General features: G+C 37.2%; 1 protein-coding gene across 5 annotated transcripts in view; it reads left to right on the top strand.

The window, feature by feature from the left end:
* Positions 1-8,503, top strand: part of CCDC126 (coiled-coil domain containing 126) — a 28,846-nt gene extending 20,343 nt beyond the window's left edge. For 3 of the 5 annotated variants that reach the window (XM_067562067.1, XM_067562066.1, XM_067562065.1), the window contains exons 2-4: positions 4,581-4,722; positions 5,333-5,733; positions 7,941-8,503. In XM_067562067.1, the coding sequence (XP_067418168.1) occupies positions 5,496-5,733; positions 7,941-8,125 (423 nt within the window). In that variant the 5' untranslated portion in view covers positions 4,581-4,722; positions 5,333-5,495 and the 3' untranslated portion in view covers positions 8,126-8,503. Of the gene's footprint in view, positions 1-76; positions 206-718; positions 1,222-2,321; positions 2,419-4,580; positions 4,723-5,332; positions 5,734-7,940 lie in introns of those variants that run through there. The other 2 variants (XM_067562064.1, XM_067562063.1) reach the window with 2 other exon arrangements.
* The last annotated feature ends 4,713 nt before the right edge of the window (positions 8,504-13,216 follow it).

Raw genomic sequence — 13,216 nt, 5'->3', positions numbered from 1 at the left:
GGCACCGGGGGGGAGGGGCTCGGCGAAAGCTACGGCCTCCTTTTTTTTTTTTTTCCCGGCATTCGCTGCGTTGGGGGTCGGACGGGCTCGGGGGCGGGGCTGGAGGGATGAGCGGAAGCGGCTCGCGCGGAGCCGGGGTTGTGCCTGTCAGCCAGGTCGGGAGGAGGCGAAAGCGTTGACGCCGTGGGCGCTCGAGCCTCTGCTGGTAAGGGCGGCCCGGGGGGCGTGAGGGGGAGGCTGGCGCTGTGTCGGGGCAGGGATGGGAGGAGGCAGGGGCGGCCCTATGCCCGGGGGGAGACCGCGGCTGCTCCGTGCCCCAGAGGATGAGGGAAGGAGCCCCCTGCCCCAGGGGGGTGGTTGAGAGGGGCCGTGGCAGGGTCTGCCCTGTTCCCGCTGGTGTCTGGGTGCTAGAGAGGAACAGGGGTCGGGAGATGAGAGCAGGGCTGCCCTGTGCACGTGTGAGGAATTGGGGACATGACGTGATAACAGGGGTTTAAATCACTGCGGGTAAGTGGCGGGGTGGGGATCTGGTCATTGCGTGAGCTCTGTGAACTGGGACATATGTGAGTGTGAGTCTGAGAATGCCCGTGGCCCGGAGTTTGGTATAATTGGGGAGGGAGGGGTGGCAGGTGTTGAGTAAGCTGAGGATGATGTCTTACATCAGCATCTTATTTTGATTCTTCTCTGTAGATGCCTCCCTGTTCCAGGACATGTTCTTTTCTCTTCTCCTTTCTCCCCACCCTGCCTGTGCATGCAATGAGCCGCTTTTGCTCTGATTTGTCCTATTGCAGCAGTTCTGGGTACTGGACTGTGTGAGCGCTTGGATGCTGATGGCAGGAGCAATCCCTTTCCCCTCTCAAATTCCTGTTGTTGATACTAATGCAGTGTCCCCTGTGTGCTTGTAATGAGGTTGTTACTGATCTCTCCTACCAGTGCCTCAGTGTAGTGTTCCATGGGAGGTAGCTTCTGTGACTCAGCCTTATTCTAGCATGGATCACCCCACTGCACACCTGTACTGCAATGTCCCTGAGTTGTCTTGGAGTGAGTCAGCGTTTTACTATATGTTGTGCACTGTTAAAAATGTATACTTTACTAAATTGCCTTCTTGGGGCCACAAGGTCTGATGATTATCAATTTTAGGTATTTATATGGCTCCCATTATCATAGTACCTGAGAACCTCACAATCTTTAACGTATTTATCCTCTCAACCCCTCTGTGAGGTAAGGAAGTGCTATCACTCTTCTGTGGCTAAGTTTAAATATAAAACTAAGTTTTTCTTATATCATATCTGTCTGAGTGTTTTTAAATTGAGTTGTTTTGGGCAAAACTAGGGAGGAATTGAGGGAATGATACATCAAATGCCACCTTCTCTTCTTTTACAACCCAAGTATAGAATTCACTCAGAGTTCATAGATTGGTGTTTCCTTGAAAATACTTTGGTGGTGTTTCCTTCTGCATTTGTTATAGAATCACTATGTTTACCCCGTATAGTTCCTAAACTTTGAGAACTATACTATGGCTGCTGTGTCTCTGCAAAACTAATGTTTTTGCTGTGCTGTAAGGACCCAATCTAACTTTCATAGGGTCCAAGCATATTACTTACCAGAAAATCATAGAAATCATTTTTAAGTGATGACTCTTTTGTTACTGCTTAGGATGCTATTCTACAGCTTACTGTACCACACTGTCATCAGTCTGTCTGTCTATATTGTGCCTAAACTTTCACTTTTAAAATCTTATTCAATTATTCCTAGTTGTAATCCCTTATACCACCTTAAATAACTTTTCTTTTCCCTTGGAGTGTAACCTTTCTGATATTTATAGATTATCATGTCTCCTGTTTAACCCAGATATACTTTTTTTAAAAAACTTTCTCTATAAATTATTCCCTCCAGTTTCTTAATCAATCTTGCTACTGTTCTCTAAACTCCTTTTTCTGTACCTCATTATCGGAAAGATACAGATAACTAGAATGGAATATAATTTTCCAGTTGTGATATACAGAGGGATTTTCTCCCTGTTCTGTGACATGATCTGGTGTCTACTTGTGCCAATTTACAGCAATTTAGTAATTTTTCTTGGTGGCTCCAATCTTGTGCTCCACAATCCAGTTTTCACTTTGAAAAATAAGGTCTGTTGGTGTTATATTTGCCAAGACCATCTTCAGAATGTGAACAGATGTAAACTGATGAGTTTTAGTACACATTTCTGAGGGGTGTGAGTTGCTTCAGTTAATTTCAATGTAGTATTACCTCTGGAGCTAAAATATGATGATTTATATATTACCACTGGTTACTTACTACTTTATTTCTGATTAAAGTATACAAGAAACAAGAGGAACAATATGAAGATGAGTGCAATCCAGTTTGAGTGGCATTTCATCTTGGTGTCATGAACATGTGGATTTTGGTTTGTAGGTAGAACATGGAGAATTACCACTACTCTTGTCCCATTTGGACCCTCAGGATGTGATTCCCTTGTGTACACAGCCCAAAGTTGCATTGGCCTCGTTCCTTCTTATTTCCTACATTGTGTATTCATGTCTAATTAGTTAACTTATTTGCAGTTGTTTTACAGCTTCTGAGAATTTATTCAATGATTTGAGTTTCTCTGGTCTAATAAACGGGGATATTCCCCAAAATCTTAATAGGCAGTGCATTTAAACTGCACTTCTATTGTCTGGACCTTGTGTTCCTTTTCCTCAAAAACAACTCATCCTAGCTTCTAACTGGTTGCTGATTCAGTGGGAAGCTGTGTTGTTCCTTCTGAGCCAATTCTGATCAAATGGTTCGGCAAGGAATTGAAGGTCACTCTGTTGCTAGAAGTGACATCTTTCACTGGAGAGAGATACTGAGGTCATGATCACTTGTATTAAAAATCCCATAACACTTTTCACAAGATTTCAGAGTGTTAATCCTTGTATCCTGTCAAGTTATATAACTTGAGTAATGACATGTTGTCTACCTAAATTGCTATAGGCCTTGTCTTCAATATGTGAAGACTAATGGGTGCTGAAGATTGTCAGCAGATGATTTACAATAAAATTTATCATGGCTTCTTGGGGGTTTAATAGTTAGCTGATGATGCTAAATGCGACTGGCCCTGATCTAAACTGACTGCTAAAATGTGTTCAGCTTTGTGTAAGTTTAGCATGCACAACCCTTTTCAGATGTGGATGAAATCTTGTAGCATGGAATAAGTCGTATCTTTTCATTTGGATGTGAAGAGGAGTCTTCACTTCCTCTTCTAAACATTCTTGTTAGGGCTGTTCACTGTTAGATAGCTGCTACATTCCATCCAAGTGTAGGGGAAGTGATTCTCATGTAACATTTATGAAGGACTTTGGGATCTTTTGAGATTAATAGTGCTTTGTTAGTGTAAAATGTGGTTATTAACTTAGCATAAAATAGTGCCAAAATCAGTTATTTAAGTTTTTTCAAATTTTTCCCATTGAAACAATCTGTTTTGCCCTTATGATCATGGAAAGGGAGAAGGGGTGGCAGTTTTATCTTGATTATATTACTGAGCCTTGCGTGTGTTACAAACGACAAAACACTTTATCACTCAAACCATTATGGTCCCCATATTTAGCTGCTTTATAATGTGATCCTGGCTTTACAAGTTAAATTGACCAGCTCATCTAGTCAAGCTAGTAAGGATGGTTCCCGTGGAAGTGAAAGCACTGGCTTGTGTCTTTAATACCTACTGTGAGATTTAAAAAAAAAAAAAAAATTCTTCTATTGGGCCAGTATGCTGTGTCAGAAGTAATGCACATTGGAGAGAGAAATTTTTACTACTTATACTTTTAGAGGATTCTAAATTAACTGTGACAACTCAAGAAAGGGACCTGGACATTGGTGTCGGCAGCTCAGTGAATACCTTGACTCAATGTGCAGCAATGGTCCAGAAAGCTAAGACGTTAAGATGCCTATGGAACAGGGTAGAAAATAATATGGAAAATATTATGCCATTATATAAATCAATGTTGAGGCCTCACCTAGAATATTATGTGCAGTACTGGTTACCTAATCTCAAATGGGATATTGCAGACTTGGAAGGGGTCCAGGGAAGGGTGATACTTGATTAGAGGCATGGGGAAAAACTCGTGTAAAGAGAGGCTGAAAAGACTAGGTTTATTTAGCTTAGAAAGGAGACAAATAAGAGGGGACATGATAAAAATATATCAAAGGTAGATCTAGAGCATCTGTTTTCCCTGTCATGACACAAAACAAGGGGATGTTTTGATGAAATAAAAGATGGCAGATTCAAAACTTATGAAAGGAAATATTTTTTTCACACATTAAGCTGTGGTAGTCATGGCCACAGGATACTGTAGAGAGCAAATACTTAGATTGTAAAAAGGGATTTTAAAAGGCAAAATACCTGCTTAAAAGAAGAAATCTTCACCTGGCTTTCAAACAGAAGTGACTTTCTGTATGTGAAATGTATTATTGTGTGCTTATGGTTAGGCACTTTAAATACATAAATTTAAGTGCTCAACTTTAGGCTCCTCCTTGAAAATTTTGGTCTTAACCTAATATGCAGAACTTTATTTGAATAAACTTTGCTTGACATGCAGAGCCTTCTCTGAAGATGTATGGCTGGTACTACTCCACACCCTCAGAAGTTGGATATTTGGTTTATAACTTACTGATATGTTCCTGCTGATCACGTCCCACCTGAAGTCCTAATCTGTAATGGTATCAAAATTGGTTGCTATGGTAAGGATTATATAATAAATGGATAATTATTAGCCACTGTGCTATAAGCAGGTGTAACTTCATTATTTTTTATTAAGACACTGACAATGTGTTTGACACTGTACAAAAACAAATGAGGACCTTGACCAAGAAACTTAGTTTAAATAGATTTCCTGTTTGAGTTTCACCATAGCTCTGTGACTTTCAGTGGGGAATAAGCAATAGTTTATGAATTTGCAAGTATTTTTTTGGTGAAAATATGCCAATATAAAAAACAACCCAGAAAATATTGCTTACAAACTGAATAGTTTCTAAAAGGAAGAATTTTACAGATTTCTATTAGATTACACATGCTTCTTGAGATTGAACCCAAGTGCACTTTTAAAAGTTTACTATAATTGTAGTAATTTAAAACTAAAGCAATGATGGAGTCACCGAAGCTTTGACTTGAGGCAAAAAAGCTAAAAGACAAAGCTGTAGAAGTAGGTGAGGTGGATAGGTATGTTTCTGAACAGATATGAATCCACAAAGAATTTCTAGAATATCCAATATTAATAAACCTGAAAACTGTTTTTTTTCTCTTTCCCAATGAATGAACATTTTGAATAATCATGTAATATTTCAAATTTAGGAATCAAGACTGACATGGAGAAAATGTGTTTAAGATGGTCCATCCAGAAGATTTGTTACTTGGTGAAGATCTTTCTTTTGACTAATATGTAAATACCATGACAACTTCAAGTTGAATTATTTTTCTTGAAATTGAGACTCATTTGTTGCCTTCTTCATCAGAAATGTTTTTAACATTTTCAAGAAAAAGCATGTCCCAGAAACTGAGTTGTTTGTTGCTAGTGTTTGGATTCATTTGGGGCTTGATGTTGCTGCGCTACACTTTTCAGCATCCAAGGCACCAAAGCAGTGCTGAATTGCGTGAACAGATACTAGATTTAAGTAAAAGATATGTGAAAGCACTGGCAGAAGAAAATAAGAACATAATGAACGGTGGTAATGGAGCCTCAATGGCAGGATATGGTAAGATTAAATAAACATGGCTACACAAACCTTTTTGTTCTAAACTGCCTTTGGTATAACTTTTAAATCTTATTTTAAATGGTACTTGGAACTCTTCAGAGAATTTTTTTATGTGCTGACTGTGTTTGCTCGCTCATTGATAGGGCTTAATTTCAAGGTGAGGCATAACTTATTTTAACACTTGTCCTTTAAACATAGCTGTATGTATTATAGTAATGTGACTGTCAGCATCAATATTAGGCTGTCTTGTTTCTCCACCAACTGCAAATAGAGCTCTAGGGGATTTTCTCCACAGAAACATGAAAAAATACCTTCATAATGTAGGAATTAAATGTAAAATTAAAACACTTCACTACCCAAGCACTGTCACTTTGTGTGTTATTTCTACCTTTTTACTGCTTTTATTTCCTTAATTTTCCTCTCTTTCACTATTAACAAACAATGAGAAGCAAATGTGATGATAGAATTGGAGTGGTGGAGCAGAAACTTACCCTTATTTTACAGATGGCAGTTAGACAGCAGAGTGCTCCAAATCTTGAGCCTCATGGTGTTCCATCACCATATTTTCCTCTGATTTGATGCTACTGTGCCCTGTACCTGTGCACCTGCTAAATGACTAAAGCCCATGTTCATCCAGAATGCAAGAGAGATCTGTGTGTACTTTAATTATTGAAATGTGTTTAATGTAAACGTTGAAGAGTTCTCACTTCAAGAATGTAATATCTTAATCTCTGCAACCCCAGCCTCATGATTTGTCTAGGCATCCTAACCTGCAATTTCACAAATACAATCTACTTAAATTTCCTATGCTATTCTCTAGTCTTCATCCAGACTTAAATTTCTAAGAACTAGAAAGAAGAAATGAATTGCCTGCCTGTATTGTTATGCAAACAAAAACAAAACAAAATCTTATGTGAGAACATACATAATACAAGACTTAAACATGAATTAGTTTTAAAAGGAAGATAAATTAGGATTTTGCATACAGAGAGACTCATTACTATATTTACTGCCTCCCTAGAAGGAATGCTAGTTGAGGGTAAACCTCTCTTTCTTTCAGTGTGTGTAGGTCAGACCCAATATTTTAAAGTGTCAAAACCCTTAACTCAATAAGACACTTTAACGGGGGGGGAGGAAGTACATTTATAACTGGATCTATATTCCTTGGTTATATGCAAAGGAATTTATTTGAAACATTTAAAACAGTAAAATTTATTAGTTTCTTCACTGACACAGACTCCTCTAAGGTTTGGTTTGAGAGAATAAAAGAAATGTAGATTAATGAAGAATTTTGCAAAACTAAAGAATTTGGTAAGGCTAGATGGTTCTCCGCTTCGGAGGAAATGAATAAATTAATTTTGAAAGAATAGGTACATCAAAGTGTTGAATGTTTTGTTGAATTAATGTTGATTACTGCTTAGTAGTCCTGCCTGTTTGGTGTCCTTCTTTTCCACACATCGATAAACCATTTTAATAATATCAGTAGGGTTCTCTTCCACCCTGCTCCTTTTTTCAGTACATGGATAAGCTCCTTATGAATTTGTTTTAGATCAATTTAAGGCTAAATCTTTACATCCAAGAATTTTAAAATAGAGAAACTATCATTTTTTTCTGCTTTAAGAATTACATTGTGTATTACATTAATGCTTTACCTTGTTGCTTGTGGCAGACAGCAAGTTCTGAACTGGTAGAATAATTGGAAAGGAGCTGTAGAAGGAAATAATTAAGATCCATCTTTTCTAGGATGGAAAAACATAAGTGCTTTCTAATGCTGCCCAGTGCCAGATGTTATATGGGTTACATTTATTTTCTCTATACTGCTGTTGTTGGTTTAAGTCCGGAATATTACCCTTAAACAGTCACCTATTTTTTTTTTTTTTTAAAGGGGGAGGAGAAGGGGAGAGTAATATTATTTTATATTCTGAGATTCAGTGGGCCAATTCTCAGTTTGCTATTGTGGTAATATCTTCTAGTATGCAAAAAATGAGAGAGTTTCTAGATGTCCATATTTTTAAAATACTATGTGTAGAAGAAGAATTAAAGCACACTCTACCTTTTCACTATCCTCCCCAAACAAGTCCAGGAGGAAAGAAAAGCATCTTATGAAGACCTAAGTTACATATCCAAATCTGCAATTTTTTCAGACTTTGCTGATAATATAAATGAACAGGATTCAATGCTACTTTCTTTGTTTTTGTCTTCTTCAGCTGATCTCAAAAGAACAATTGCTGTTCTTCTGGATGACATCTTACAGCGTCTGGTGAAATTGGAAAACAAAATTGACTACATTGTTGTGAATGGCTCAGCAACAAATACCACCAATGGAACCAGTGGTAATTTGGTGCCAGTAACTACAAGTAAACGTGTAAATGGAGCAAGCAATATTAGATAGCATACAAGATCACCTTTATGCTGCTTCATCTATCATAGAGTCTATTCTATTCAAGAGACGTTTTTTAACTTTGGCTAGAGCAAAGCAATAGTTGACTCTAACGTTTCTGTATGCTGTTCTGCTATAGAATGTGCTGGGTACATGCAGTCCCAACTTCTGTACATAAGGCTCTTCAAAGGATTAATTTGTTGCTTTAGACGGTTCTGTTAAAGCAATGCTGTACAATATCTGAATAAAGATATTCTGGTAACATGGTTGATGTACTATGCCAAGTGGGTGATACTGTGTAATGTTTGAAGTTTAACTAAAATGGAAAAATATATATTCACTTCTAAAATATATTTATTTAAATAAAAATCTAACATATCTTTTTGGATAGATTGATAATTACATCTTAATTTTGTGATCTGTTTTAAACAGGTAACTAAGGATAATGTATTAAACTAATATTAGAAAATGCGTATACTTGCAGTGCAGTATTTTGTTACTTATTAATCTGCTAGTGATATGTTGAAGATAACATTGGGATAATGTTTTAAAAATTGCAACCCAAAGAATGTCTTTATTGCACTACCTGTTAAAATAGCTAGAGAGAATTTACTGTATATTAAAAAAAATCAATTATAATGAAAATCTTAGGTAGCAATACCATCCAGATACCTTTGCTCCAGAAATAGAACAGTTTGTTTTGCCTTTGATAATCTATCTCTGATATCATACATAGCAATTTTGTACAGAGATATTTAAGCGTATGTATTTTGTAACTTCAGATAAGTTATTTAAGTGATGGAGCTCAGTTTTCAGATATGTGAATATTTTTATTCATTGCTGTTTCTTTTTAATATTTTAGTATCTTGCAGCGTGTGACAAATATAGCACATCATCTCCTTAAGTTACTTTTTAAAACAGGGTGAGGGTAAATTAAGTTGAAGGGAAGCAGGGCATCTTGGCATATACTAAAGAGATGCATGTGCTAATGGTGTTTTATGAGGGACATAGGTGGGAGCTAAAGTTGCATTGCCTTATATCCATATTAGCCTTACAGCAATGAGAATTGCAGTGAGGGTGCACTATATTCCAAAATTGTGCTTTCTACATCACAAATGCTAAAATGAAAGTGCCACTGAGCCTACGTTTTTTAAAACTATACCGAGTGATTTTTTTTTTTTTTTTTTAAGGATTATGTTCAGGAATTTTTGCTTGAATTATGCTGTGTAATAGCTTTTTAATATTTTATTTAAAAAAAACTGAGTAAGACCAGAAGTGCTGGATGACACACGGTCACAAGCTTTTCTCCCTGATGATAGTCTTGACTGATATAGAAGAAAGTAGAATATATAAATAAAACTTCAGTTAATGTCCAACTGATTCTTATTTTGTTTTTGACATACTGAGTGTAAACTTTTTTTTTCAGAAAGAGAAGAAAATAAATTTTTATTTGTACATGTGAAAGTTTTGTGTTCCGCTTTTTAAAATGATTTGTCTTGTCTTGTCCTGTTTTCTGCACGTGCTCTCCATCTACCTTGAGGCTTTAAATTGTTAATCTTGGTAGTTTAACACTAATCCTAAAATGTGCTACAGTATTTATCTTATAGGTTATATAAGCAGTAGGTATAATTCACTTGATTTTGGAACCCTGATATTTCTCAGAAACTTTGCCTAGGTTGGAGGGGAGAGAAGAAAATATGCAATAGTCTTAATGGGGGAAACTTTCAAAGACAGAGAAGACAGCAAGGCATGTAACTCATGTTGATGCATTTGAAAAATCTCTGAGTAACCTGAAGGTACACTAGTTTTCTGGATATCGGTTGACTTCACCAGGCAAATTTTAATAATATTTAGTAATACATATATAAACTGGTGGCTGATTCTCGTCTTGAGGACCATGAAGTCCAAAACAAATTTGTTGAGGACTATTAGACATGAGTGGCGAAAGTTTCAAAGGTTGGCAGATGGATCTCTTCGCCCAGGCAATATGTGTAAGGAATTTTGATGACTGACGTACTTGTGTAGATTTGTGTGCAATCATACAACTATTGCAAAGTAGTTCTGTAGTAAATACTTAGTTGCACTGTCTTTCAGCTTTGTGTAATACAAATATTCACTGGATGTAGTTTATAAAAATGCTAAGTATTTAAGGAGAACTCGGAGCTAAATATATAACAAATATTAAATTACTTTTGTGGATGAAACAGTTCTTTCACGTTGGGACTACATAAGAACAGCCATACTGGGTCAGACCAATGGTCCATCTAGCCCAGTATCCTGCCTTTCAATAGTGGCCAATGCCATGTACTTCAGAGGGAATGGACAAAACAGGTAATCATTAAGTGATCCATCCCATCAGCCATCCCCAGCTTCTGGCAAACAGAAGCTAGGGAGACTTCAGAACATAGTTTTGCATCCCTGCCCATCTGGCTAGTAGCTACTGATGGACCTAGCCTCCATGAACTTACCTAGTTATTTTTTTAACCCTGTTCCAGTCTTGGCCTTGACAACATCATGTGGCAAGAATTTCCACAGGTTGACTGTGTGTTGTGTGAAGAAATAATTCCTTTTGTTTGTTTTAAACCGCTGCCTATTAATTTCATTTGGTGATCCCCTAGTTCTTGTATTATGAGAAGGAGTTAAATAACATTTCCTTATTTAGTTTCTCCACACCAGTTATGCTTTTATAGACCTCTATCATATCCCCCCATATTCGTCTCTTTTTCAAGATGAAAAGTCCCAATCTTCTTAATCTCTCTTTATAGGGAAGCTGTTCTATATCCCTAATAATTTTTGTTGCCCTTTTCTGTATCTTTTCCAATTTGGATATATCTTTTTTTGAGATGGGGCAACCAGGTCTGCACATAGTATTCAAGATATGGGCATACCATGGATTTATAAAGAGGCAATATGTTTTCTGTCTTATTATATATCCCTTTCCTAACGATTCCCAACATGGTTAGCTTTTCTGACTGCTGCTGCTGCTGCACATTGAGTGGATGTTTTCAGAGAACTCTCCACAATGACTCCAAGATCTTTCTTGAGTGGTAACAGGTAATTTAGACCCCATCATTTTATATGTATAGTTGGGATCATGTTTTCCAATGTATATTACTTTGCATTTATCAACAATGAATTTCATCTGCCATTTTGTTGCCCAGACACTCAGTTTTGTGAGATCCCTTTGTAACTCTTCACTGTCTGCTTTGGACTTAACTATCTTGAGTAGTTTTGTATCACCTGCAAATTTTGCCCCCTCACTTTATACCCCTTTTCCCAGATCATTTATGAATGTGTTGAACAATACTGGTCCCAGTAAGGGCCCCTGGGAGACACCAATATTTACCTCTCTCCCTTCTGAAAACTGGCATTTATTCCTACCCTTTGTTTCCTATCTTTTAACCAGTTACTGATCCAGGAGAGGACCTTTCCTCTTATCCCAAGACAGATTACTTTGCTTAAGAGCCTTTGGTGAGGGACCTTGTTAAAAGCTTTCTGAAAATCTAAATACATTATATCGACTGGATCATCCCGTCCACATGCTTGTTGACCCCCACAAAGAATACTAGTAGATTGGTGAGGCATGATTTCCCTTTACAAAAAACATGTTGATTCTTCCCCCCAACAAATCATGTTCATCTATGTATCTGATAATTCTTTACTATAGTTTCAACAAGTTTGCCTGGTACTGAAATTAGGCTTACCGGCCTGTAATTGCCAGCATTGCGTCTGGAGCCTTTTTTAAAAAAGTCACATTAGCTATCCTCCAGTTATCTGGTACAGAAGCTGATTTAAATGATAGATTACATACCACAGTTAGTAGTTCTGCAATTTCACATTTGTGTTCCTTCAGAACTCTTGGGTGAATGCCATCAGATCCTGGTGACTTATTATTGTTTAATTTACCAGTTTGTTCCAAAACCACCTCTAATGACACCTCCATCTGGGACAGTTCCTCAGATTTGTCACTAATAAGAATGGCTCAGGTTTGGGAATCTTCCTCACATCCTCTGCCACGAAGACCGATGCAAAGAATTCATTTACTTTGTCTCTGCATTGGCCTTGAGTGCTCCTTTAGCATCTCAAACATCCAGTGGCCCCACTGGTTGTTTAGCAGGCTTCCTGCTTCTGATGTATTTAAAATTTTTTGCTGTTACTTTTTGAGTCTTTGGCTAACTGTTCTTAATTCTTTTTTGGCCTTCCTAATGATATTTTTACACTTCACTTGCCAGAGTTTGTTCCTTTCTATATTCCTCAATAGGATTTAACTTCCACTTTTTAAAGGATGCCTTTTACTACTACTTTTACTTTGTTTAGTGATGGTGGCACTTTTTTGGTCCTCTTACTATATTTTTTTAATTTGGGGTATACATTTTAATTAAGCCTCTATTATGGTGTCTTTAAATAGTTTCCATGCATCTTGCAGAGATTTCACTTTTGGCACTGTACCTTTTAATTTCTGTTTAACTTCCTTATTTTTGTGTAGGTCTCCTCTCTGAAATTTAAATGCTACCGTGGTGGGCTGCTTTGGTGATTTCCCCCACCCGCTCACAGGGATATTATATTTTATTATGTTATCACTATTGCCAAGCAATTCACCTATCTTCACCTCTTGGAACAGATCCTGTTCTCCACTTAGGACTAAATCAAGAATTGCCTCTCCTCTTGTGGGTTCCAGGATTAGCTACTCCAAGAAGCAGTCATTGAAGGTGTCAAAAAACTTTATCTCTGCGTTCTGTCCTCAGGTGACATGTACTCAGTCAATCTGGGGACAGTTGAAATCCCTCATTATTATTTAATTTTTTTATTTTTATAGCCTCTCTAATCTCAAACAATTTTAACAATACAGCTTTGTCCTTCTCATTTCAGGTTCCATCAGAAATCACAAAAGTATTGGACTGTTTCAAACTGATACAACAAAAAATTATAAATAATTTTTGTAGCTGGTAACTTCTCTGAAACCAATTGATGTTTTTTTTTAATTGTGGTTTCTAAGGGACCTGAATTTTCTTAATCGTCTGCCTCATGCCCTTTTTGGGCATAAAGTAATTCACAGATTTTAATCATGATTTAAATCAGAAAGCACTCAGCTGCCTTCTGTTG

This window comes from Emydura macquarii, unplaced genomic scaffold (assembly GCF_026122565.2).
Source record: "Emydura macquarii macquarii isolate MOO-44397 ecotype Brisbane River unplaced genomic scaffold, CSIRO-AGI_Emac_v2 contig_2422, whole genome shotgun sequence".
Lineage (NCBI taxonomy): Eukaryota > Metazoa > Chordata > Testudines > Chelidae > Emydura > Emydura macquarii.
The sequence above is the reverse complement of the archived record's forward strand: the minus strand, read 5'-3'. Positions and strand labels throughout refer to the sequence as shown.